At 41.3% G+C, this 27552-nt stretch overlaps 1 protein-coding gene across 1 annotated transcript in view; it reads left to right on the forward strand.

Moving 5' to 3' along the window:
- The window catches only part of LOC112251038 (inactive N-acetylated-alpha-linked acidic dipeptidase-like protein 2), a 276294-nt gene that overhangs the window by 183432 nt on the left and 65310 nt on the right, over positions 1-27552 (forward strand). Inside the window, exons 7-9 of the mRNA XM_024421688.2 lie at positions 8208-8300; positions 9746-9951; positions 10799-10927. Of these exons, the coding sequence (XP_024277456.1) occupies positions 8208-8300; positions 9746-9951; positions 10799-10927 (428 nt within the window). The remainder of the gene's footprint in view (positions 1-8207; positions 8301-9745; positions 9952-10798; positions 10928-27552) is intronic.

Raw genomic sequence — 27552 nt, forward strand, 5'->3', positions numbered from 1 at the left:
ACCCAGGAGACCTAGCTAGCAAGTGCTGCAGTGCAGTTGTCTCTGGTTGATAGACAGTAGAGGATTTTGGCTCCAATGACAAAATGAAGGAAAACTGACTAAGTCAAATCCCTTGCCAAAGTCATAATAAAGAAGGTAAACACTCATGCTATCGGGGTGATTATGAGGCACTTCTGCTGTTGTCTTGGATGACTCTATGTTCTTCTCTTTTGAATCACCTCCAAAGGCAGAAAGGCATCTGCCAAGGATTTCACCAGACAGTCAGAAGTGAATGTGTGTGTCTGTGTCCGTGTGTCCGTGCGTCTGTATGTTGGAGTATGTGCATGGATGGGTTTTGCAATCTTGTCAATTCACCCTTGATATACAGTATATTAAAACACTAAATGTGGCAAATTATGGTGTGCATTGTCTCTGAGAGGACTGCTGTTGACAGTAAGGCATGGAGGGGCTGAAGGGGTTAAGAGGAGAGGTTTCTTTAGATGTATGCCTGGCTGGGTGAGGCTGTCTGCACCAGTCACTTCCCATTTTTCCATGTGTCCAAATCCCCCTGATTACTAACTGGAACAGCACCCTCCACGGCAGGCAGGCATCCCCTGTCATGCAGCAGACACGGACTCACCGAGCCGCACCGCCACACACTGACAATCAATGGGGCCAAAAATACCAGTGGCCACAACATGGTTGCTATCGATCCCTCAAAGAGAGGGGTGTCCCAGATGTGCACCTTTTCAGGGCTGCTTACAAGCCTCCCAAGCATGACCTCCTAATGCCAAGCCCTGAAACGGACCGCAGCAATGTTCCATTAGTTTGATCAAACAGGGGAGCACTGGTAATCTGTTCTCCATCGATTTCGGCTAAAGCACTGACCACTCCAGAGATTTCAAATCATTTGTTTCCCTCTGTCTGCCTCCTCTTTTTTAAAATTCCCATTCAATTAAGGCTCACTGTATTGCCTGGCCATTCTCTAATTGCATGCAGCTCTGCTCCATGGAAACAAGACATTAACTGTGAAGCCCTGAGAGGTTTAATGGTTCTACCTACCTGTGTCCAGGTGACGTCATGCCTCTCTCAGCGCTCTCCAGCCGCTCCGGAGCGGATAATGCAATGTTCACACCATTGAAGGGAGCAGCACACCACTCAATGCATTTGAAAGGGACTTATTCATTATTGTGTGTATTTTGTCCCTCTGTAGATAGGACTGGCTGGGCGATTTCATCTCTCTTTTATTCACCATAAAGAATTTGATACCAAAAGAAGAAGCCCAGACGAATTGTGATTTCAGTGAATCACCACTTTCTGCCGCATCTACCCAGCTCTCCCAGGCCCCAAACGAATGCCATAAGTGTAACAGATTTTCAGAGCAATTACAGCTCGGCTGCAAAAACCTGTTTGAAATAGCTTTATAGAAACACTCTGGGGCCTTTAATTACAAAGCTATTGATTGCTAGGTGCAGGTAGGCCAGTCCATATTGGTTTCCCTCCTCTACTGATTAAGCTCTGTGAAGAAAAGAACAAAGAGACATATACATTTTGATTTGCTGGTAAATGCATTTAAAACCATCAGTTGTGGTTGATGTATGAAGTATATTTGCCATAAAACACTTTGTATATTGACCCTTTTTGCACTCTTGACTCATCACATATGCTGCTGTTTAGTATAAATCTTGTTGCCTCATCACTTTACCCCTACCTATATGCAGTGGTGGAAAAAGTACCCCATTTTCATGTTTGAATAAAAGTACTGATATCTTAATAGGAAGTTACTCAAGTAAAAGTGAAAGTTACCCAGTAAAATACTACTTTAGTAAAAGTCTAAAAGTATTTGGTTTTAAATATACTTAAGTATCAAAAGTAAATAGAATTAATAAAATATACTTAAGTATCAAAATTAAAGGTATAAATCCTTTAAATTCCTTATATTAAGCAAAGCAGATGGCACCATTTTCTTGTTTTTAAAATGTACGGATAGGCAGGGGCACACTCCAACACTCAGACATAATTTTCAAAGGATGCATTTGTGTTCAGTGAGTCTGCCAGACCAGAGGTATTTGGAAGGACCAGGAATGTTGTCTTGATAGGTGCGTGAATTTACCATTTTCCTGTCCTGCTAAGCATTCAAAAAAGTAATTTTTGGTGTCAGGGAAAATGTATGAAGTAAAAAAGTACATTCTTTTCTTTAGGAATGTAGTGAAGTAAAAGTAGAAGTTGTTGAAAATATAAATAGTAAAGTAAAGTACGGGTACCCGCAAAAAACAACTTACGTAGTACTTAAAAGTATTTCTACTTAACCCTTGTGTAGTCTTATCATTCTGCATACTCCCCTTGTCTCAAGGGTAAAAAATGACCCGCCTTCACTAAACCCCTGAAATAAAGCAGCTTAATTGAATTTTGCATGAAGAAAATACCTGTCATTCATCACAAACTTTGTGAATATCGGGGTTTTCCCTCTTCACAATGCAGAAAGACTGCATTTAATCGGTGGACACAACTCATTTTTATTATTTATTATTTATTATTACAACACACCTGTTGAAATAAAAGAAAACACATAACTCTACTAAAGTAGAGGTTTATCATTACTATTATTATTGCTAAAGGTATTGCATAGGTGTAAACATAATTTTTTTAGCAAGAGATAGCCCTTGTACAGCCTAAGAAAGTATCAGAAATGTGCAGAAAGTAGTTTTGAATAGCATTTTATTGAAGGGAAACAATAACAGCCTTCAACCTTTTTGGCAACATAGTGATATATTCTTATAAACTCTACAAGGAGGAATTCAACTACAAAATACTAGTCTTCTCCCATTTTTTAAACCATTGCCCCCACACACAAGGTATATAAACAACAACAATAAATATAAATAAAATCAATCAATCAACTCTAATTTGCACATGTAGGACAGTATGCAGGTCTGTGTGCATGGACTTTTCAGATGTGGTTCTCACATGTGCAGCACATAGTATTTGTTTTACAGTCCTTTTTTGAGGGGCAGAATTGGCATCTCCTCCTCTTGCCTGCCCCAGCAGCAGCCTCAGGTGGATCAGGGTAAGATTCAGCCCCTTGAACAGCTTTCACAAGCACTGCAGAGGCTGCTGTGCGGGGGAGGCGCTCCCTTCTTTGAATGTGTGGGGTTACAAGTGCCTTTCCCAGCTTCTCCATGAACACCCTCCTCTTGATCTGTTTTTCAGGCATCCAGGTAGGGTTGATCTTGTTCCATATCACGAAGGCATTGTATAAGGACACATCAATTATATTATGGAAGATGACCTGGGGCCAGCAGGCAGTCATCCTCCTGCAGCTGTAAGTTCCAATCACCTTGTCCAGGTTGTCCACGCCTCCTTTGTTGTGGTTGTAGTCCAGGATGATGGCTGGCTTTCTGTCCTCATGATCACTGATCTCAGCCATTTTGTGCAGTGTGCTCAGGAGGACCACATTTTTGTTCCTCTTTGGGAGGTAAGAAACGAGTAGCGGTGGAGGTGAAGGCAAACTTTGATGAAAAGGCCTCTCTCCCCCTTGTTGCGAGGAGTGCAGGGGGGAGCTCAGGCTTGTTCTTTCTAACTGTGCCAACCATGGTGATCTTCCTCTTCAGGAGCTGCTGGCTAAGTTCATAAGAGGGGAAGAAATTGTCACACTGACATTGTGCCCCCTCAGTCCATCTGTCACATCAAGCACAACCCGCATCCCCTGGTTCTTCTCCGGGCCTCCACTGGTCGGCTTCCCTGTGTAGACTTGCATCTTCCGAGTGTAGCTGGATTGTGCGTCACAGGCCACCCATATCTTGATGCCATATTTTGCTGGCTTGCTGGGCATATACTGCCGGAAAGGACAACAACCTTTTGACAAGAGATCAGTAGTTAGTATCAGTGTCACAAAAAACAATCACATAAATCAATAATATTACAGCAATAAATAATCAAATTAACAGTGAAAATCACTTACATTACAGATATAAAAAATTGAATGGAGCCTCTGAATGGAACCAGTTGCACATCCACTGTTACTTCAGGCCCAGGGTAGTAGAGGTATATGGCAGATGCTCCACCCACTTCTCCCAGACCTCTCTTATGGCAGCCAGTTTGTCTCTCACATGTCTTGCTGGTCTTGACAGTTATCAAATCGTAGCATTCTTGAGAAAGTGTGAAAGACTTTCAGTGGCATCGTGGCACGGAAAATCGCCATTTCACTCTCTGCATCCCAGAGACTACATGTAGCCTCGCCTCGGGACCTATGCACACCTGTTAAGATTAGCAGCCCTATGTAGGCACGCAGGTCAATCTCATCCATCCTTTTCCAGTTGTCTCCAGATTTACGGAAACCTTCCAAATTTGTCATTTCCAAGATTATTTTTTCGATGACTGGTGTGATGAACTTGTAGAATTTTGAGGCGATGTCTTGAGCATGGGACACTGCATGTCCTGTGGGCCCTGGTGTCATCCTTATGACATTTTGTGCTGCCATCCTGCCCTGGTTGTCATGTGGTGACGAGAACCATGTTATTTTGCTGTTCTTTGACAAAAATGTCTCACTTTCAGCTTGGGGGATTTCTTCTTCATCTGAAGATGATGCATCGTGCTCTGGGTTGTATTCTTCACCATCTTCTTCTTCAGATACCTCCTCCTCTTCTAAATCATTGTTCTCTTGTTCCTCCTGGACATCTGAAAAAATCTAGTCTACGACCTGTTGGGCACTGAAACGTGCACTCATGGCTTCAGCAAAGAGAGAACTGGGGGGACTGTCATCTGCAGCACCTTTATAGCCTCTGACTGCATTCCCCATTAGTAAACAATGCTTTCAATACATTTTTATTTTGTCAGAAATTGTATTTATTTTGTTAGAAATTGTTTTTATTTTGACTGTGAACTTGAGTCATGTGTGGGGACGTGGAGGGGAGATACTGCACACACACAAGAAAGTTTTAGTTTTGCCTGAGTTCAATCAGTAGCACACATAATCTCAATTTCTCATTGTGTGTGTGTGTGTGTGTGTGTGTGTGTGTGTGTGTGTGTGTGTGTGTGTGTGTGTGTGTGTGTGTGTGTGTGTGTGTGTGTGTGTGTGAGTGTGTGTGTGTGTGTGTGTGTGTGTGTGTGTGTGTGTGTGTGTGTGTGTGTGTGTGTGTGTGTGTGTGTGTGTGTGTGTGTGTGTGTGTGTGTGTGTGTGTGTGTGTGTGTGCGTGCGTGTCTTTGTGGTTTTTGTGGTGTGTAAATGATCTTAGAACTGCCGGGTCAAAAATAAGACAATCTTTGTACCCTGATGGTGTACAGCTTTCACAGAAATATGAATAAAGGCTATGTTTCACTTTTTCTAATGTTGGGGTCATTCTAGGAAAAGTCATCAAATTTCAGGGGGTTTTGCTGTTAAACATAGTGGCGGGTCATTTTTGACGCTTAAGACAACACAAGGGTACTTTACGCCACTTCCTATATGCACCCATCTACCTCAATTACCTCGTACCTCTGCTCATAAACCCGGTACTGGTACCACGTGTATATATCTAAGTTATTGTTACTCAAAGTGTATTTATTCCTTGGTTTCAATTTTTTTCTATTATTTCAATTTTTTTTCTCTCTGTATTGTTGGGAAGGGCCCGTAAGAAAGCATTTCACTGTTTGTCTACACCTGTTGTTCACGAAGCATGTGACAAATACAATTTGATGTGATTACATGCATTTTGTATAGTATTGTATTGTATTGTACGGTGCTGTATTATCTGTTGATGGTTCCAGAATTTGACTTTCTTTTGGACCTGCTAGGTTCAAAACCAGGAGTGGCAGGGTATCTTAGTGGTTAGAGCACTGGACTAGTAACCAAAAGGTTGCAAGTTTGAATCCCCGAGCTGACAAGTTAAAAATCTGTTGTTCTGCCCCTGAACAAGGCAGTTAACCCACTGTTCCTAGACCATCATTGAAAATAAGAATTTCTTCTTAACTGACTTGTGGTACCACAACCTATCCCTCAATGTAATCAAGACTAAGGAGATGATTGTGGACTACAGGAAAAGGAGGTCCGAGCACACACCCATTCTCATCGACGGGGCTGTAGTGGAGCAGGTTGAGAGCTTCAAGTTCCTTGGTGTCCACATTAGCAACAAACTAGAATGGCCAAAACACACCAAGACAGTTGTGAAGAGGGCACGACAAAACCTATTCCCCCTCAGGAAACTAAAAAGATTTGTCTTGGATCCTGAGATCCTCAAAAGGTTCTACAGCTGCCATATCGAGAGCATCCTGACTGGTGCGATCACTGCCTGGTACGGCAATTGCTCGGCCTCTGACCACAAGGCACTACAGAGGGTAGTGCGTACGGCCCAGTACATCACTGGGGCTAAGCTGCCTGCCATCCAGGACCTCTATACCAGGTGGTGTCAGAGGAAGGCCCTAAAAATTGTCATAAACCCCAGCCACCCCAGTCATAGACTGTTCTCTCTACTACTGCATGGCAAGCGGTACCGGAGTGCCAAGACTAGGACAAAAAGGCTTCTCAAAGTTTCTACCCTCAAGCCATAAGACTCCTGAACAGGTCATCAAATGGATACCCGGACTATTTGTGACAATTGACTAGACTTAAATGTAAATAGTACCATATAAACATGATTGCAAGTAACCTAATACCTTCTGCTACCCGGTAGTGAAAGCCCTATACCTTCATGCCACAGTTTTAATATACTTCTGTAAAGCTATGTGTTCATCTTCTGCTCTTTAGCCAAAGTCATTTGTGCTGTTGTCAAAAGTGATAAATGGGAAAGTGTGCCCGTGAGAAGTCCACTGAATTTTTATACAGAATTAAATGACTCATAGAGGGGGAAAATGCTCTGTCAACTAAACAGTATATACTGGGCCCCTCCATCACTATTTGTTTCCGGGGATTACATCTTCACTGGCACTTCATCTTTATTTCCCTGTGATTTTTGCATCCAAGCAGCCTAATAAAAAAGTCTGTGTCTGTACTGTACACCATAGGGCCAACACATCTGGATGCTATCTGGGAGCCTTTCTTTAAACAGAATGTTCAATTCCGCATCGCCTTCCTACCTGCGGAGAGACTAGATCCTCAACACAGAGAGGCTCCCCTTTGAACTCCCAAGGTGCAATGTCACAGAAAGCTGCTCTGAGGAGGGGAGAAGAGAGGGAGGAGAGGAAAGAGGAAAGAAAAGGACAGGAGAGGAGCAGAAAGGAGAGGAATGGAAGGGGACGAGAGGAGAGAGGAAGGGGAGGGTGCTCTTCCAGGACACCGGGTTGCCTTTTATCTCCTGGTGTATATATATTCACACCCACACCCTGACCCTTTGTTCCTTAATTGGCTAGAATCGCAGACTCCAGAGGAAATGTAAAGGAGTATTCATATTCTTTATGAAAGCCTCTGGGTGATTTTCCTCTCTGCACCAACCCTTCAACTGCTCTGTATACTTCTACTTTTAAAGTACAACCAAACTGTGTCAGTCTGGATTTGACTTTAATCCCTTCTGTTTTGGTCCTTGGGCACAAAGTTTGATAGGGTGACAGACATTTTAGCATGACCGTAAGAGCCACGGACACACAGCAAGACCTGAGCAGATAGAAATATAAGCATTGATAGAACCAAAGCATATTGCCTATAGCTGGCTTAAAGTATACTTGTTGTACATGTACTGTAGAAATCTGTGCAAAAGTAAATGATGTGCTGATTCAGTATGTTAGAAGAACAAACACACTCCCTTCACTAAGCCCTCCTGGGGGTCAGTGGCACTACACACTCTCCCCGCTGCCCTTCAATGATTACAGAAAATATCATCTTGTATAACCCACTTACCTGCTTGTGTGTGTGTGTGTGTGTGTGTGTGTGTGTGTGTGTGTGTGTGTGTGTGTGTGTGTGTGTGTGTGTGTGTGTGTGTGTGTGTGTGTGCGTGTGTGTGTGTGCGTGTGTGTGTGCGTGTGTGTGTGTGTGTGCGTGTGTGGTATAACAATACTACCCTTTTGGGTTTTAGGCTTAGGGGTTAGGTTTAGGGTTATAATTATAATTATAATTAGGGTTATGTGTGTATGTTGGCCAGTAAGAGTGATATTATTTTCCTTACCTGGCTGAGGGATGAAACATGTGTATACAGGAGGAGGAATATAAAATAACTTCTTTTTTAAAAATTTTAATTGGAAGACAATATGTTGTTTGTTGTTGTCCTCAGAGGGATGGGGATGGATGATCTAAGGCCTATCTTTGTCTTATTATTTTACAGAGAGGAGGAAGATACAACTAACTATTGGAACCCACTCAATATACAAGACAGTAAACAATGTGTGTGGATACTTGAGAGGAAAGACCAATCCAGGTAAATAGAAATAAAAAAATGTTCACAGCTGAGTGCACAAAGACCACGCTAAATCCATAATGACTTTGAACATTATGCAATCATGGCGATACGGAAGTACTTGCCTTATCTCAGCTACCTTTAATAACAAGAGGAAGCAATCTTGTAAGACTCACAGACTAAGCATGAATACTGGCACACTCCAAATTATAATCTCCAAGATAACTGCTTATGCGATTAGTCCTCCCCACTGTGCCCTCTTTGTTTCCTGCAGAGAGAACCAACTCAGGAAGTGTGTGTGGAGGAAAATGGAACCTCCAGGTGCTGAAACAGCTTTTTTGTCTGTTGTGAAAAACTGCTTCTATAAAACAATGTCTGCCATCGCCATCCTGGCTGGCCCAGACACAGGTCATTTAGCTCCTGGAAATGGCCTTTTAATGACGGTCCTGCGTTGGTGCCTTTAGGATGATTTCAATAAAGTCCCTGGTGCAGAGCAAGCCTTTAATATCTTCCCTTCCCTTCACCAGAATGTATCGTGCCAGGACACCTACCTGTCTAAATGCCCCATGAAAATTACTAAACAGATTTAGACATTGACTAGCTTCCATACTCATTTGCGTAGATTATCTAAATAGCATTGAATAGTTTTAAGTAATTCCTCTAAATTTTCTTACACAATATGTATGTGAAACTAAATTCGGAGTGAGGTTGGGTTTATTTAGGCTACGTTGACATCTGATTTGCCCAATAAAGGACACCATTATTTCCTCGTGAAGCTGGGTATACTATAAATCGTCCATGTTTGATTTGATCTTTGGAAGTTTAGAAGTATTTACCATTAGCCTTGTAAATAGGATGACAAATTCATGATATTAATAAAAACTTTTACCTTTTTATATTGTCTTATGTTTTAGCAATGTTTACATATAAACCAATGTTCATTTAAATTTTTACAACACTGGTTGAAATTAGATGAAAACAGTATTGGTTGATAACTTTTTTCAAATCCAATTGATTTTCCACATTGATTGCACGTCACAATACTTAGACAAATAACGTTTAAAAAAACATTGATTTAACCAGTGTTGGTCAACAACACTTTTACTTTTTACTCATCTGTCCTTCACAACTCTTGTACACTTTCAAATGCCTCCCACCTACACTCTTCTTACCCAAGAAGGACAGAATACAGCATATCTTGCTACTTCTCCGACACAATGTCCTGGCAACATTTGAGTTGATTTTCAGACCTTTTCTGCTTCTAAAACTAACTAAAGAAATCCATTACAACAACTCCTCTTTGCGTAAAACATTGCCCCGAGCAATCTCTTTTATTCACACACACAAGTTTTAGTCTTTACTAAACAGACAGTCAGACAGAGTCTCAACCCTTGTGTTTGTGTGTGGGTGTGTGGGTGTGTGTGTTCTGTCCTCTGGGTGTGTCCCTCTCCTCTGTCTGTGCACAGATCGATATGTGCTGGTGGGCAGTCGCCATGACAGCTGGCATAAAGGGACAGCAGCTGATTGGCGCGGCGGCTCTGCCATGATGACTCAGATCATCACCTCGGTGACCAAGCAGGCCCGGAGAGGCTGGGAACCCGACCGCACCACTCTCTTCTGCTCATGGGGGGGATCAGCGCTCGGCAACATCGGCTCCTTTGAGTGGGGAGAGGTAAACCTGCATGAATCCCCTGTCCCTCTTCTGTGAACCCTAGTCTTATCATGGAATTACTCTATAGCGCTTATATACTGTACCTGCTATATTTACTGTATACACATGTGTATCAGGGTGTTTATGTACTCTATACAGATATGTATCAGTGTATTTATGTACTATATACACACGTGTATCAGTGTGTTTATTACGGTACCAAAGGAGTGCTGTATGTGTTTTTCCCTGGTGAAGCAACATTATCTGGTTTAATAGGAGGTCAAAGCTACTGTATTTACTCACTCTGTGTTCACTTCAGCTCTGCACCACAGGAGAAAACAGGGCTTTCTGTCAGCCCTCAAGGCTTCAAGCAATGGAAAGGGAAAAAATAACACAAAAACAGCTCTCGACTCTCGTACGTCTCCAACAAACCATGTTGGAGATTCTAAGGGAAAGATTGGAAGGCAGTAGCTGCAGCCAAGCATTAATAACATTCTCCTGGCAGTTAGTATATCTCAGAGTGCAATGAGGACTATTGAGTTTAATATTCAAAGTCATGTACTAGATATAGCAAGATTATTATAAAAACGTTGCCACGGGCATTTTCTATAATAATTCTGTGGAGCACCATCTCAACCAATGTATAGGCTATGATGTGCTATTTCCTGTTTGCTTCAATATACAGTTTATGCAGAGGGGTACCAATGTCAGACATAATGTGTACACATTCCCGGCCTTGATTTTCCTAGGAGATGTGAACTCCTTGATGAGGATTCAGATGTTGCACAGATCCTAGCTATGTATTGTATTGTATGATATTGTATTGTATTCCAAAGCTTAATCAGCATGTTGTGTTGTGTTATTGCAGGAGAACCGGGTGGTGCTGCAGAGCAGGGCTGTAGCCTACGTCAGCCTCCACAGTCCTGTCAGGGGGACGGAGACCCTGCGCTCCACTGCCTCTCCCTCACTGCTCCAACTCACCTCAGACATCCAGAAGGTACGATGCTATATTATCCCTCCACATTCTCTCCTTTACACTGGCCAATCTGTATTGTGTTTTATATCCTATCTTTTCCACAGGTGATTCAAAAAATAGACAGTGTTACAACATATTATTATCTTTGAGGACATGAGGAATCCTCACAGAAAAGTAGAGATGATCGATCGAGTGGTCAAAATCCATTGCTTCAACCTGAGATGCCTTGTAAATTATAGTATTTTCGATTTCGTTTTTTTCTCTCTGGATGAAAATAAAACCTAATATAATTCAAACGGAAAGCATTTGCATTTTTGCGCAGTCCAGGCAGTCCATCTGCTGGTTGCTACCCTGAATAATTGTACCTTGTGATGGAGGAGTGTTGAAAAGGCTAACTTATTTAAACATTGTCAGTATTCCATTGTTCTTGGTAAGGGAAGCTACATGGGGGTTAGAGGGTGGACTCTCATGGCAGAATGCTCCATTATTTCTCCTCTTGCCATAATCCTGTTAATGAACCTAAATGCCAGTCCACTTGTGACATTTGGGGAGTAATAAAAGCAAGCAGACCTGCCATGGCAGCATAGAGCTTAATCAAACAGAAGGGTATATCTCACAGAGAGATGAAATGACCTCTACTCTACACACAGCAATATATTTCTCTTTCTTCCTTAAATTAGTGAATGAAGCCAGATAAAAAGGAAAACATAGTTATTTTTTAAATTACGCCAGATTTCCTAAGTGATTTGTGTCCCAGATACGCTAATGTAACTTTTTTTGTGGACTGTTGACTCTGCTGTTTGTTTTTGGTCTTACACTCTCCTGATTACGACTTTGTTTTTGCCCTCTGGCATCTTTATATTTTTATTTAACCTTTATTTAGCTAGGCAAGTCAGTTCAGAACAAATTCATATTTACAACGACGGCCTACCCTGGCCAAACCCTTGACGATGCTGGGCCAATGGTGATCAGCAAAAGCAACTACTATTTCATTCCTTAATACATACTACCTGGGGTGGCAGGGTAGCCTAGTGGTTAGAGTGTTGGTCTAGTTACCGGAAGGTTGCAAGTTCAAATCCCCGAGCTGACAAGGTACAAATCTGTTGTTCTTCCCCTGAACAGGCAGTTAACCCACTGTTTCTAGGCCTGTTTCTTGCCTAGTTAAATAAAGGAAAAAAATAATGTGTTCCTATTGTTGTCTGTTCCTTCAGAAAATGTTAATGACTTATGGTAACAGTAGACTGCCAATCAGAGAAAGGGAATATAACTGTTCTTATTAGCATGCTAATTGAAATTAATCCCATCAAAACAATGTTGCCAGGTCGTCTCTGTATGGCTGGCATTTGCTAATTGCCATTGACTAATTAGAGGCTACAATTCCAAGGATGGAGTAAGTGAAACATCAGCTTCAGCAGCAATAGTTAACAGCAAAACTAGGATGTGTGAAACTGCAAACTAGTGTTTCTTCTACATCTTTTGTGTAAGAAGAGCTGCTAACTCCAGTGTGTTTTGGTTGCTCATCATGCCACACACATGCATCCTTGTGCTCTGTGTCTCTTTGTCCTTACTGCTCATTCCGCTTCAGCGGAGTCTGTGAATAGCGCCAGTCACACTATTCATCTTTTCAAGTAGCACTCTGAAGCACCAGGTAGGCTCACCAGTCTCAATATTTTGAGACATAATAAATCATGTTTTTGCGAGCACGGTAACACTTTCTACTTATCTTACTTTGCAGCTGTCCTCAAAGCAGAGATTCCACTGTGTTTATGTGTTTGGAATGGGTGCTTTTGCACCAATTATAATACAACAGATACTCATTTGGGGATTACGGAGCCAAGCATACAAAATAAATTGAGAAACTTTCATAATTTAATCGTGTATTGTTGTAGCGATGTTTATGTTTCGTTCTATACAGTATTTTAAACTGAAGCTTCTCAGCGGATTTTTATTTATTTATTTAACCTTTATTTAACCAGGTAGGCAAGTTGAGAACAAGTTCTCATTTACAATTGCGACCTGGATTGGCCATTGCTGAAATGAAATAGGAGCAGTGTAACCCTCGTCAAATATTCCTTCAAAGTAGAATCATCCACCAACCATCTCTGGAATCCTACAGAGTTGAGTTTTAGGTATGGGGACAGGTGTTTGTGGGACATTTAATCCACCACTTGCAGTCTGTGTCTAAAATGACCATATATTTGGTAATCGGGATATAACCAAATATTTCTCATGGAGTCCACAAGGCTGTTTGTTCTTCAGTGTCATGGATCTCCCACAGGAACCAAGTTACTTTTATCTGTTGCTGTGATTGTGCTCTGTGGACACTGGGGCAACACAATAAATGTGATGTCTGTCTGCTTCTAGATTCCTATCGAAGATAGGCTGCGCTAAACCCTGTTAAGCCTTAATAATCCACTTTAAAGTTCCAATCTATTGCATTTTACCAGTGAACAAGAGATTGTGTCTGAATTGATTCACTGTATGTTGTGGCCAGTGAGTTTTCAACCTTATCCATGGACAAACAAACCGGGAATGATTAGATCACAAAGATTTTTGTGCCAGAGCTGATGTTATCGAAAATATTGTTTGCCATAAAAGTCTCTCCCTGCTGGGGTTCACGAATAGACCACAGTGGCATAAATAATTTAAATTACAATTGACAAGCAAATCCATTATCCATTATTTGTAAATGTCGCCTGAAATATGCAGATATACTGAGGCATGGACTTTTATATCTAGTGGCAAACTACACCAAGTTTCACAACTGATTAAAGCTGCATCCTTAGGATTCAAATGACTCTCTCTCGCTCTCTCTCTCGCTCTCGCTCATAAGTTACTTAAATAAACATTGACAGTCTGATAGTATTCTGATGGAAAATCCATTTAGAAAAGCAGACTAACTTGTAATCCTTTCAGAGAAGTCGCTTCTGATTAAAACAGGTGTTTGTCAATGCAGAATTCAGCTGTGGGGATTCAGATTGGAAATAGTCCATAGATGTTGGGCTGTTAGATCCATTCTGTACTCCTACTAGTTCAATCTGTCCAGAGAGAGGTTACGCTATTGCCCATGTGGAGGAGTATTATCTACACAAGGTATCTCTCAAATTCACTCTGCTCAATTTAATAGCCTTGACATAGGATGTATAAATTGCAGAAAATAGAAACTGTGAGGAAGAGTGATTCATTTGTTTGTTTTGCGTACATCTGTCTTGAAATGTGGAAAAGCTCATAGTAAATCATTTGGATGTGTCAGTGAGTTTATAGCCATGGTATCAGTGTTGTGGTTTAGAATCCGTATGTGTCTGAATTACAGCGGTGCTGTGAAGGAAAACCTTGTTCAGAAAACTCATGAATTCCAATTACCAAACAGAGAGAAACATACGAACGATGGTCAGAACGTGACAACCCAATACTGTGCTTTTACAGTATCCTGCTCTATAGAAATAGCAGGCTCACTGTTATACTGTAAGGAAACTCAGGCACTGGCAAGTAGTGGTAGAACTCCAGAGAAACAAGCAGCCTTAATTATCACTATTAAAAACCCAATTACTCATAATGGTTCTCCCTTCTTTAGTCATGCATGCTATTGCAAAGATAAGTGTGTTTTGAGGCATTTTATTTTTTTTAAATGTACCTTTATTTTACTAGGCAAGTCAGTTAAGAACAAATTCTTATTTTCAACGACAGCCTAGGAACAGTGAGTTAACTGCCTGTTCAGGGGCAGAACGACAGAGTTGTACCTTGTCGGCTCGGGGATTCGAAATTGCAACCTTTCGGTTACTAGTCCAACGCTCTAACCACTAGGCTACCCTGCCGCCCCGATCCTTACACTGTGAATTGAGTGCATTTTATAAACATGGTAACCCTTTACACTCGTATCCCGTATACTGGTTGAAAATGGCAGATATGCCTGTACAGTAACATGCTATACATGACGCCAGAGCTCTAGCTCTGAGCTTCACAGCACTGTATGGGTTTTGATTGACAGGCCTTCTGAACATGACCAACTTGCGTGACAAGAAGTCACCCCCAACCCTCACAAAACTTTTGCAAATTGTTGGTTGTCTGAGGGAGGGAATTCTTTTTTTTTCAATTTTATTTAACCTTTATTTAATTAGGCAAGTCAGTTAGGAACAAATTCTTATTTACAATGACACCCTACTGCCAAACCCCTCGGCCAATCCCCTAACCCGGACGATGCTGGGTCAATTGTGCGCCGCACTATGTGACTCCCGTTCACGGCCGTTTGTGACACAGCTTGGGAACAAACCAGGGTCTGTAGATGCCTTAGACCGCTGCACCACTCAGAAGGCCCAAATTCTGAAAATTAAGAGGATACTTTTCGAAACATGAGACAGTGAGGATTATAATAAATACCACTTTGATGTCATACAAGATTGTGGACTTCAAGAAACAGCAGAGGGAACACCCCCTATCCACATCGATGGAACAGTAGTGGAGAGGGTAGTAAGTTTTAAGTTCCTCGGCGTACACATCACAGACAAACTGAATTGGTCCACCCACACAAACAGCATCGTGAAGAAGGCGCAGCAGCGCCTCTTCAACCTCAGGAGGCTGAAGAAATTTGGCTTGTCACCAAAAGCACTCACAAACTTCTACAGATGCACAATCGAGAGCATCCTGGCGGGCTGTATCACCGCCTGGTACGGCAACTGCTCCGCCCACAACCGTACGGCTCTCCAGAGGGTAGTGAGGTCTGCACAACGCATCACCGGGGGCAAACTACCTGCCCTCCAGGACACCTACACCACCCGATGTCACAGGAAGGCCATAAAGATCATCAAGGACAACAACCACCCGAGCCACTGCCTGTTCACCCCGCTATCATCCAGAAGGCGAGGTCAGTACAGGTGCATCAAAGCTGGGACCGAGAGACTGAAAAACAGCTTCTATCTCAAGGCCATCAGACTGTTAAACAGCCACCACTAACATTGAGTGGCTGCTGCCAACACACTGACTCAACTCCAGCCACTTTAATAATGGGAATTGATGGGAAATGATGTAAAATATATCACTAGCCACTTTAAACAATGCTACCTAATATAATGTTTACATACCCTACATCATTCATCTCATATGTAAACGTATATACTGTACTGTACGTATATACTGTACGTATATACTATATCATCTACTGCATCTTTATGTAATACATGTATCACTAGCCACTTTAACTATGCCACTTTGTTTACATACTCATCTCATATGTATATACTGTACTCGATACCATCTACTGTATCTTGCATATGCCGCTCTGTACCATCACTCACTCATATATCTTTATGTACATATTCTTTATCCCCTTACACTTGTGTCTATAAGGTAGTAGTTTTGGAATTGTTAGCTAGATTACTTGTTTGTTATTACTGCATTGTCGGGACTAGAAGCACAAGCATTTCGCTTCCCTCGCATTAACATCTGGTAACCATGTGTATGTGACAAATACATTTGATTTGATTTGATTTGATTTTGATTTTGATTTGAGCAAGCCAAACAACCGTGAGCCCAAATGTACACTCACATTTCCATATCATAAAACTCACGAGTGTACAATACATTGAGTGTACAAAACATTAAGAACACCTGCTGTGACATAGACTGACCAGGTGAATGCAAGTGAAAACTGTGATCCCTTATTGATGTCACTTGTTAAATCCAATTCAATCAGTGTAGATGAAGGGGAGGAGACAGGTTAAAGAGGGATTTTTAAGCCTTGAGACAATTGAGACATGGATTGTGTATGTGTGCTATTCAGAGGGTGAATGGGCAAGACAAAATATATAAGTGCCTTTGAACTGGGCATGGGAGTAGGTGCCAAGCGCACCAGTTTGTGTCAAGAACAGCAATGCTGCTGAGTTTTCACACTCAACAGTTTCCTGTGTGTATCAAGAATGGTCCACCACCCAAAGGACATCTAGCCAACTTGACACAAAGTATTGGAGTCAACATGGGCCAGCATCCCTGTGATCGCTTAGCAAAAAATATATATACGTATATATATAATTGAGTTAATAAAGCCACATACAAACATGGTCTCTTTTTTGTTTCCTTGAGTAAGAGGGCTCCAAAATGCAGGTGTTTCAGCCTAGCTCAGTGCTTTCTGTGGTGGTCGGGTGGGCCAGCAAAAAATAGGAGCTTTGCGCCGTGATTGTCTCACTGTTCTGTCACTCATGGGGACCTTACGCAATCACCAAGCTTAAGTCCTTAGAATGGGTAGACATCCAACGTTTCAGCCTTTTGGGTCCATATTGTTCTGAATAGAATGAGCCTATCTTTGTCTATTGTGAAGAAAATTTTCCACGACCTGAATGCACTCATGACTTCATTCTATGCGCGCTATGATTTGTTTCCCTGAATTTCATTGTGAGAGCCTAACTGTAATATCTTATTTTATAACTTAGCTCATGTTAGCAATATAACAGGCTTTCAAATGATGCCCACCTGACCCAGATTGGGATTTTCAATGGACCGGTTTTGGATTGTGTAAACAACAACAGTAATTGTGTCGTGGTGGGGATGTATGGTTGTGTTCCAAATAAAACAACTACTAAGTGTTCTTGCTCTAGTTCCTCAACAACACAGCTAGGAGAGCAAAAAAAAATACCTTGTAGTTGAAGGCTCTTTCCTTGAGCCATAAAAGTGCATTGAAATGACTTAGGAACTGTGCACAGTTTGGAGAGGTGTGTGGTGACTTGGATACACCAGTTAGTCCTCTCACTCAAATCCTTGTCATTTTTTTGTCTTACGTTTCACCTATCACACATTTTCCAGGAATATTTTGTTACTCAATGTATCCAGAGTATTTTCTGATTTCGTTGTCAACAAATGTGTACAGTAAATGTAAAATGCACATAAAATGTTTGTGTAATGTTTGGATTCAGTCTTGTGTCAGGTGAACTGATGTGTCCTCACCTTTGGTCTAATAATTTTCTGATAATCTTGAAACTGTTCCCTTTCAATTGTTACCATGGTTATGCATTTCACATTTCTTCTGTAAGAAACATTTCAATTTAGCCCTATCCATATAGGCCAATTCCCATGAGTGTAAAGGGTTAATTATTGTCTTTAGTACTGTGGCGTACTATCCCCTGACTTTGTAAAGTTTTCCTAGCTATTTTCTCATCTTCTCTAACGAGAGGGCCTGGATATAGCAGAATAGATTTGGAGGCGTTTGAGCAGACCCTGATTACCATTGACTCAAATTAGCCAGTGTGCTGTCACACTGCACATAGTGTACTGTCACACTGCACAGACAGGGGCACCCCAGGGATGTTCACACACAGGGAGTCATGGGACCATGTCTATCTGTTGGGCTGGAAGTGTTCTAGAACGGTCTGTTCTCTCTGCACGTAGGTGGCTGTCAGTCACTCAGTTATGACATAAAAGCTGAAGTTGATGACACAGCATAATGGGAGGATCTCAATTGCATACTCCTCGCATCCTCTCTCCTCGCCTTCTTAAAACCCATTGGATGAGAGAGCCTCAAGGCCCTCCCCTCTGACCTTTTCCTCCATTGGGTTTTGAGAAGGAGGAGAGAGGAGGCGAAGAGTATGCAATTGAGATTCTCCCAATGTCATCTTCCTCCTCACTCCTACACATTATACTGTAATGTAGAGTAGACTATGTTTCACTTGAACTCTAGAGAGATAGTCCGTCTTTATAGCACAGCCTGTGACTCAGCAATTATTAAATCAAATCAAATCACATTTTATTTGTCACATGCGCAGAAAACAACAGGTGTAGTAGACCTTACAGTGAAATGCTTACTTACAAGCCCTTAACCAACAATGTAGTTTTAAGAGGTAATTGAGGTAATATGTACATGTAGGTAGAGTTATTAAAGTGAGTATGCATAGATATTAACAGCAAGTAACAGCAGCGTAAAAGAGGGGGGGCAATGCAAATAGTCTGGGTAGCCATTTGATTAGACATTCAGGAGTCTTATGGTTTGGGGGTAGAAGCTGTTAATAAGCTTCTTGGACCGAGACTTGGCGCTCTGGTTCTGCTTGCTGTACAGTAGCAGAGAGATCAGTCTATGACTAGGGTGGCTGGAGTCTTTGACCATTTTTAAGGCGTTCCTCTGACACCGCCTGGTAAAGAGGTCCTGGATGGCAGGAAGCTTGGCCCCAGTGATGTACTGGGCCGTACTCATTACCCTCTGTAGTGCCTTGCAGTCGGAGGCCGAGCAGTTGCCATACCAGGTAGTGATGCAACCCATCAGGATGCTCTCTATGATGCAGCTGTAGAACCGTTTGAGTATCTGAGGACCCATGCCAAATCTTTTCAGTCTACTGAGGGGGGAATAGGTTTTGTCGTGCCCTCTTCACCACTGTCTTGGTGTGCTTGGACCATGTTAGTTCGTTGGTGATGTGGACACCAAGGAACTTGAAGCTCTCAACCTGCTCCACTACAGCCCCGTCGATGAGAATGGGGGCGTGCTTGGTCCTCCTTTTCCTGTAGTCCACAATCCTCTCCTTTGCCTTGATCACATTGAGGGAAAAGTTGTTGCCCTTGCACCACACGGTCAGGTCTCTGACCTCCTCCCTATAGGTTGTCTCGTTGTTGTCGGTGATCAGGCCTACCGCTGTTGTGTCATCGGCAAACTTAATGATGGTGTTGGAGTCGTGCCTGGCCGTGCAGTCATGAGTGAACACGGAGTACAGGAGGGGACTGAGCACTATGGTGTTGAATGCTGAGCTGTAGTCAATGAATAGCATTCTCACATAGGTGTTCCTTTTGTCCAGGTGGGAAAGGGCAGTGTGGAGTGCAATAGAGATTGCATCATCTGTGGATCTGTTGGGGCGGTATGCAAATTGCAATGGGTCTAGGATTTCTGGGATTATGGTGTTGATATGAGGCATGACCAGCCTTTCAAAGCACTTCATGGCTACAGACATGAGTGCTACGGGTCGGTAGTCATTTCGGCAGGTTACCTTAGTGTTCTTGGGCACATGGACTATGGTGGTCTGCTTGAAACATGTTGCTATTACAGACTCAGACAGGGCGAGGTTGAAAATGTCAGTGAGAACACTTGCCAGTTGGTCAGCACATGCTCAAAGTACATGTCCTGGTAATACGTCTGGACCTGCGGCCTTGTGAATGTTGACCTGTTTAAAGGTCTTACTCACATCGGCTGCGTAAAGCGTGATCACACAGTTGTACGGAACAGTGTTACTTTCCTCAAAGTGAGATAGAAGCCATTTAGCTCCTCTGGTGGGCTCGTGTCACTGGACAGCTCTCGGCTGTGCTTCCCTTTGTAGACTGTAAGAGTTTGCGAGCCCTGCCAGATCCAATGAGCATCGGAGCCAGTGTAGTACGATTCGATCTTAATCCTGTATTGATGCTTTGCCTGTTTGATGGTCTGTCGGAGGGCATAGCAGGATTTCTTATAAGCTTCCGAGTTAGAGTCCCGCTCCTTGATAGCAGCAGCTCTTCTCTTTAGCTCAGTGCAGATGTTGTCTGTAATCCATGGCTTCTGGTTGGGGTATGTACGTACAGTTACTATGGGGACGACGTCATCAATGCACTTATTGATGAAGCCAGTGACTGATCTGGTGTACTCCTCAATGCCATCGGAAGAATCCCGGAACATTATCCAGGATTATTAGCCATTAAAGAAAGGCATAATATCAGAGAATGGAAATCTGCTTAACATCAATTTAATGATTCCAATTACAATCTCATTCCATTTCATCTCAATACCTTTGTGGCTCGACATCCATAGACAAATGTTTTTTATTTACCCTTATTGCGAAGAAAACCCCTAGTTGAGAGGGTCAAGTGCGTTCTGTTCTTCTCCTTCCTATTCTTTTCCCCTCATCAGGCATTCACATCTATGTATATCAATCACATTCTCACAAACACACACAGGCAACTGCCTACTGAGCTATTCTTCACAGACAAGATTACACAGTAGAATAGGGTGCAGCGAGTGATCATAGCTCACTTTCTCCATACAAGATTAATCACACGTGGAGTGTCTTGCCTGGAGATTTGTATATGTATCAGAACTGGACAAGAATTCTGATGATTTTTTCACTAGTATTCACAGCCCCAGGAAATCATTTTATCTGTAACACAAAACCATAGCTGTGTTCAAATACCCATACAACATACTTAATGAGTATATACTACATACTATATACAATTCGTTCATTTTAGTATACTGTAAACGAACTGTATCATTTCAGCTGAGCGTACTAGAGCTTTGTCTGTCTATCGGAAGTTGATGCTGTTGCTATGCAACCTCTGGCTAGCGTGTTAGCATAACAAATGACTAGCTAAACATTTTAGGATTTCTGTTGTGTTTGTAAATTCAGTCTGGCGTGCCAGAGTGTGCTCTGGGCGTTGTCAGATTGTCCGTTCGGAGCGTTCAGAGCGCACACACTGGATTCTCTGGCCGATAAGTAGGGTTGATCCGAGCGTTCAACGACGGTCAAGCACCCAAGCTAACTGGCTAATGTGGGCTAGCTACCTCCAGACCCAAATGAGAGAACACCTCACTCTGACCATTTTACTCACCCTATCAGAGCTGGTAAAAGCTGTTTTCATGTTATCCAGAGCGTTGATGACTGTAACTGTGTTGCTGGCAACAATTTAATTATGCTTTTTTTTGCCAATGTTTACTGACACCGGCCATATTTGACGGGTTATTTTGCGTGAGAGTTCTCTGAAATCGTAGTATATAGCCAGAATGAACCATGTCCAATGAAATGCACAATGACCATACCACTTAGCTAAATAAATAATCAAGCCAGTAAATATTTGTTAGATAGATAGCAGATAGTTAATATACTGCTTGGCAAGTTCGATGTATTAGTAGCCAACTAACGTTAGCTAACATACCGGTACTGGTGTAATGCTATGCGATTCATAAGGATAGTGTAGCTAACAAATTGTCAGCCAACATAAGGTGTATCGTAACTTATTTGAAAAGTTGTTACTTTATTACATTGCCCAACATTTGTCATAATTAGTTAAATGAATTTGTATCCACTCTCGTCAGACATTGGCTGCATATTTTATGTCATTTTCTTAAAATCTGAAAATGTTGTGAAGCCACATCCATTTTCTGAAGAATTACATTATAGGTCCTAAGAATACAGAAAAAAGTGTCCACTGCATGTATACTTCGTATTTTGGCAAATTTAGAACGACATCCAGGAACTTTTGACATACTAACTATATCCATACTATGACCAATAAGCATACTATACTCAAGTCACGTCACAAATAGAACGTTTAGTGCAGTTAGTATTCGAACACAGCTCATGTTTGTCTGGAAATTAACATTTTGTTTTTGAGCTTCAAGGTTTAGAGAATATGTGCACAGTGTCTGTGTCATGCAAATGTTTATGACAAAGCGTTACCAAGGGATACCAATCTTGAATTCATTAAAAACAATCTTTATATACTGTATTTACCTGCCTGGTTCACTCACCAAAGCAGTATTTTGTTGTTACTTGTTTTTTTAATGTTATGGTGTTGCGGGTTAGGCTTGTAATGGTTGTAGCATGTGACTAAAGGAGATCAATCACACCAGCAGCATGCCTGCACAGTAGAGACGCCTCTCTTCCAAGGCAGCACCATGGCATGTTTTATAACCTATGACGGCCATCAATTAGTACACAATCAATAAACCGTCGCTAGTAAACCAGCTCGGCTGACAAATTTGATCAGAGCCTCCCTTCCTCTCTCTCCTCTACCCTCGTTCTTGATCTTGCTCGCTTTCTATCCTCTCTCTCTACCTTGCTATCTTGCTCTCTCCCTCTCTCTCTCCCCCCTCTCTTTCGCTCTTGCTTTCTCTACCACTCTCTTTCCCTTTACCTTCTCTAGGCATGGAGTTTGTTTGCTAAAAACGAGTTCAACAGAACCTTGATAGGAAAACATACTAAATAAGTGTGTATATTGAATCCTTTGTGATGATGTTCTTAGGAAAGCAGTTACATTTATACTGGTACTTACTATATAGTAATGTATGTCCATTTTTGAAAAATCTTTACAATTCTTTGGATACAACAGTAACACTTGAGGCTATTTTATTTACCTAGAAAGAGGTAAAGTACATTGAGTACTTTTGATAGAAAGATGTTTAACTGGGTCAAGTTGTTTTCATTCCGCCTACAGTAAACAGTCTAGAGAAATGGCCGTGCTTTGCCAGCCTGATCGCATAGACTAGACATAACATACAGTGACTTCAGAAAGTATTTACACCCTATGAATTTTTCCAGATGTTGTGTTACAGCCTGAATTTAAAATTTATTAAATGTAGATGTTTTTGTCACTGGCCCATACAATACCCCAGAATTTTGAAGTGGAATTACGTTTTTTGAATATTTTTGACAAATTAATAAAAAATGAAAAGCTGAAATGTCTTGAGACAATAAGTATTCAAACCCTTATGGCAAGCCTAAATAAGTTCAGGAGTACAAATGTGCTTAACAAGTCACATAATAAGATGCATGGACTCACTGGGTGCAATAATAGAGCTAAACATGATTGTTGAATGACAATCATTTTTTCAAACGTACTGCAAATTGAGAAATTATGTGACCAAACTGAATAAAAAGAAGAAGAATCTACACTGTGAAACAAAGATAAATTACATAAAGAATGATAGTAAAAAGCTTTGGAGCACCTTCAATTAAATTTAGGGAAAAAAGGCAAACTCAACTCCATCATTCATTGAATCAGATGGCTCATTCATCACAAAAACAACTGATATTGCCATCTACTTTAATAATTTTTTTAATTGGCAAGATTAGCAAACGTATGCATGACATGCCAGCAACAAACGCTTACACTACACATCCAAGTATATTTGACCAAATTATGAAACACAAGAATTGTCCATTTGAATTCAGTAAAGTGAGTGTGGAAAAGGTGAAAAAAGTATTATTGTCTATCAACAATGATAAGCCACCAGGTTCTGACAACTTGGATGGAAAATTACCGAGGATAACAGTGGACAATATTGCCACTCCTATTTGCCATGCAATCTTCAATTTAAGTGTCACGGTCTTCCTCCTCTTCATCTGAAGAGGAGAGGCGAGAAGGATCAGAGGACCAATATGCGGCGTGGTATCTGTTCATAGTGAATTTTAATAAAGAGAACACTGAACACTATATACAAAAGAGTAACAAAAAACAATAAGCCAAATACGACCGTGAAGCTACAAATGAGACCTGTGCTGACACAAGCCACTAACATAGACAATCACCCACAAACAAACAGTGCAACCCAGGCTACCTAAGTATGATTCTCAATCAGAGACAACTAATGACACCTGCCTCTGATTGAGAACCATACTAGGCCGAAACATAGAAATCCCAAATCATAGAAAATCAAACATAGACTGCCCACCCAACTCACACCCTGACCATACTAACTAAATACAAAACAAAGGAAATAAAGGTCAGAACGTGACATTAAGCCTATTAGAAAGTGAGTGCCCTCAGGCCTGGAGTGAAGCCGAACTAATTCTGCTGCCTAAGAATAGTAAATCCCCCTTTACTGGCTCAAATAGCCAACCAATCAGCCTGTTTTACAGTAGAAAAATTGACAACAGACTTTCAGCACACTTATAGGGAAGGACATTCAACAAGCACATCACTTACGCAAATGACTAATGATTGGTTGATAGAAATTGATGATAAAATGATTTTGGAGGCTGTTTTCTAAGATTTCAGTGCGGCTTTAAACATTATCAACCATAGTCTGCTGCTGGACAAAAATGTGTGCTATGGCTTTACACCCCCTGCTATATTGTGGATAAAGAGTTACCTGTCTAACAGAACACAGAGGGTGTTCTTTAATGGAAGCCTCTCCAACATAATCCAGGTAGAATCAGGAATTTCCCTCCCAGGGAAGCTGTCTAGGCCCCTTACTTTTTTATATCTTTACTAATGACATGACACTTGTTTTGAGTAAAGCCAGCGTGTCTATGTATGTCAGATGACTCAACACTATACACGTCAGCTACTATAGCGACTGAAATGACTGCGACACTTAACAAAGAGCTGCAGTTAGTTTCAGAATGGGTGGAAAGGAATAAGTTAGTCCTAAATATTTTAAAAACTAAAAGCATTGTATTTGCGACAAATCATTCACTAAACACAAAACCTAAACTAAATATTGTAATAAATAATGTGGAAATTGAGCAAGTTGAGGTGACTAAACTGCTTGGAGTAACCCTGGATTGTAAACCGCCATGGTCAAAACAAATTGATACAACAGTAGCTAAGATGGTCATTGCCACCAGAGGTCTCTTAACAGTCCAGAACAGACTATGGGAGGCGCACAGTACTACATAGAGCCATGACTACATGGAACTCTATTCCACATCAGGTAACTGATGCAAGCAGTAGAATCAGATTTTTTAAAATTTTAAACAGATAAAAACAGCTTATGGAACATCGAGGACTGTGAAACAACACAAACATAGGCAACAGATACATGGATACACAAACATGATAACATACGCACTATACACACACATACACATGGATTTTGTGTTGTAGATATGTGGTAGTGGAGTAGGGTCCTGAGGGCACGAACTCAGTGTGTTGTGAAATCTGTTATGAATGTATTTTAATGTTTTTAAGATTGTATAACTGCCTTAATTTTTCCGAACCCCAGGAGGAGTAGCTGCTGCCCTGACAGAAGCTAAAGGGGATCCATAATAAATACAAATACCTTATCTCTGTACCCCACACATATTATTATCTGTAAGGTCCCTCAGTTGAGCAGTGAATTTTCAACACAGATTTAACCACAAAGACAAGGGAGGTTTTACAATGGCTCTCAAAGAAGAGCAGCTATTTGTAGATGGGTAAAAAAAGGCAGACATTGATTATCCCTTTGAGCATGGTATTAATTACACTTTGGATGGTGTCAATACACCCAGTCACTACACAGATACAGGCATCCTTCCTAACTCAGTTGCCGAAATGGAAGGAAACTACTCAGGGATTTCACCATGAGGCCTTTGGTGACTTTTAAAACAGTTACAGAGTTTAATGGCTGTGATAGGAGAAAACTGAAGACAGATCAACAACATTGTAGTTATTCCACAATACTAACCTAAATGACAGAGTGAAAAGAACGAAGCTTGTACAGAAAAAAAATATTCCAAAACATTCTTCCTGTTTGCAATAAGGCACTAAGTAAAACTCCAAAAACGTGGCAAAGAAATTAACTTTATGTCCTGAATTCAAAACGTTATATTTGAGGCAAATCCAACAAAACACATCACTTAGTACCACTCTTCATATTTTCTAGCATGGTGGTGGCTGCATCATGTTATGGGTATGCTTGTCATTGGCAAGGACTAGGGAGTTTTCTTTTCATAAAAATAAATGGAATAGAGCTCAGCACAGGCAAACTCCTAGAGGAAAGCCTGGTGCAGTCTGCTTTCCAACAGACACTGGGAGACAAATTCACCCTTCAGCAGGACAATAACCAAAAACACAAGGCCAAATATAGACTAGAGTTGCTTACAAAGAAGACATTGAACGTTCCTGAGTGGCCTAGTTACAGTTTTGACTTAAATCGGATTGAAAATCTATGGCAAGATGTGAAAATGGTTGTCTATGTCACGCCCTGATCTGTTTCACCTGTCCTTGTGCTTGTCTCCACCATGCTCCAGGTGTCGCCCATCTTCCCCACTTATCCCCTGGGTACTTATACCTGTGTTCTCTGTTTGTCTGTTGCCAGTTCGTCTTGTTTGTTCAAGTCAACCAGCGTTTTGTCTCAGCTCCTGCTTTTCCCCAGTCTCTCTTTTTCCCGTCATCCTGGTTTTGACCCTTGCCTGTCCTGACTCTGAGCCTGCCTGCCATCCTGTGCCTTTGCCCCTACTCTGCTTTACTGACCTCTGCTTGACCTGACCCTGGGCCTGCCTGCCGTCCTGTACCTTAGCCCCATTACTCTGGATTATCAACCCCTGCCAGCCTTGACCTGTCGTTTGCCTGCCCCTGTTGTTGCAATAAACATTGTTACTTCAAAAGTCTGCACTTGGGTCTTACCTGAAACCTGAGTCTAGCAATGTTCAACATCCAAATTGACAGATCTTGAATACATTTATAAAGAATAATGTGAAAATATTGTGCAATCCAGGTGTGCAAAGCTCTTAGAGACTTACCCCAAAAGACTCACAGCTGTAATCGCTGCTAAAGGTGACTCTAACATGTAATGACTCAATGGTGTGAATACTTATGGAAATTAGATATATCTGTATTTAATTTTCAAGAAATTTGCATGTAGGGTATGTCATTATAGGGTATGGGGTATTTAATTTTCAAGAAATTTGCATGTAGGGTTTGTCATTATAGGGTATGTCGTGTAGATGGGTGAGAAAATACATATATTTAATCAATTTTTAATTCAGGCTGTAACACAACAAAATGTGGAATAAGTCAAGGGGTATAAACACTGTAGTGGGGTGATATTTGATATGTATATTACATTTACCTCACATCTGACCCATAATAAGACTATGCAATTAAACCTATTCAAATGTTTATCTGATTCCATAAAGATAATACAAATATGCATGAGACTATAGTTGAGCTTCAGTAATAAGCAATCAAGAAATGTCAATGTAATTACTTTGTAAAATGAATGAAAT

Source organism: Oncorhynchus tshawytscha, linkage group LG05, assembly GCF_018296145.1.
Source record: "Oncorhynchus tshawytscha isolate Ot180627B linkage group LG05, Otsh_v2.0, whole genome shotgun sequence".
Classification (NCBI taxonomy): Eukaryota; Metazoa; Chordata; class Actinopteri; order Salmoniformes; family Salmonidae; genus Oncorhynchus; species Oncorhynchus tshawytscha.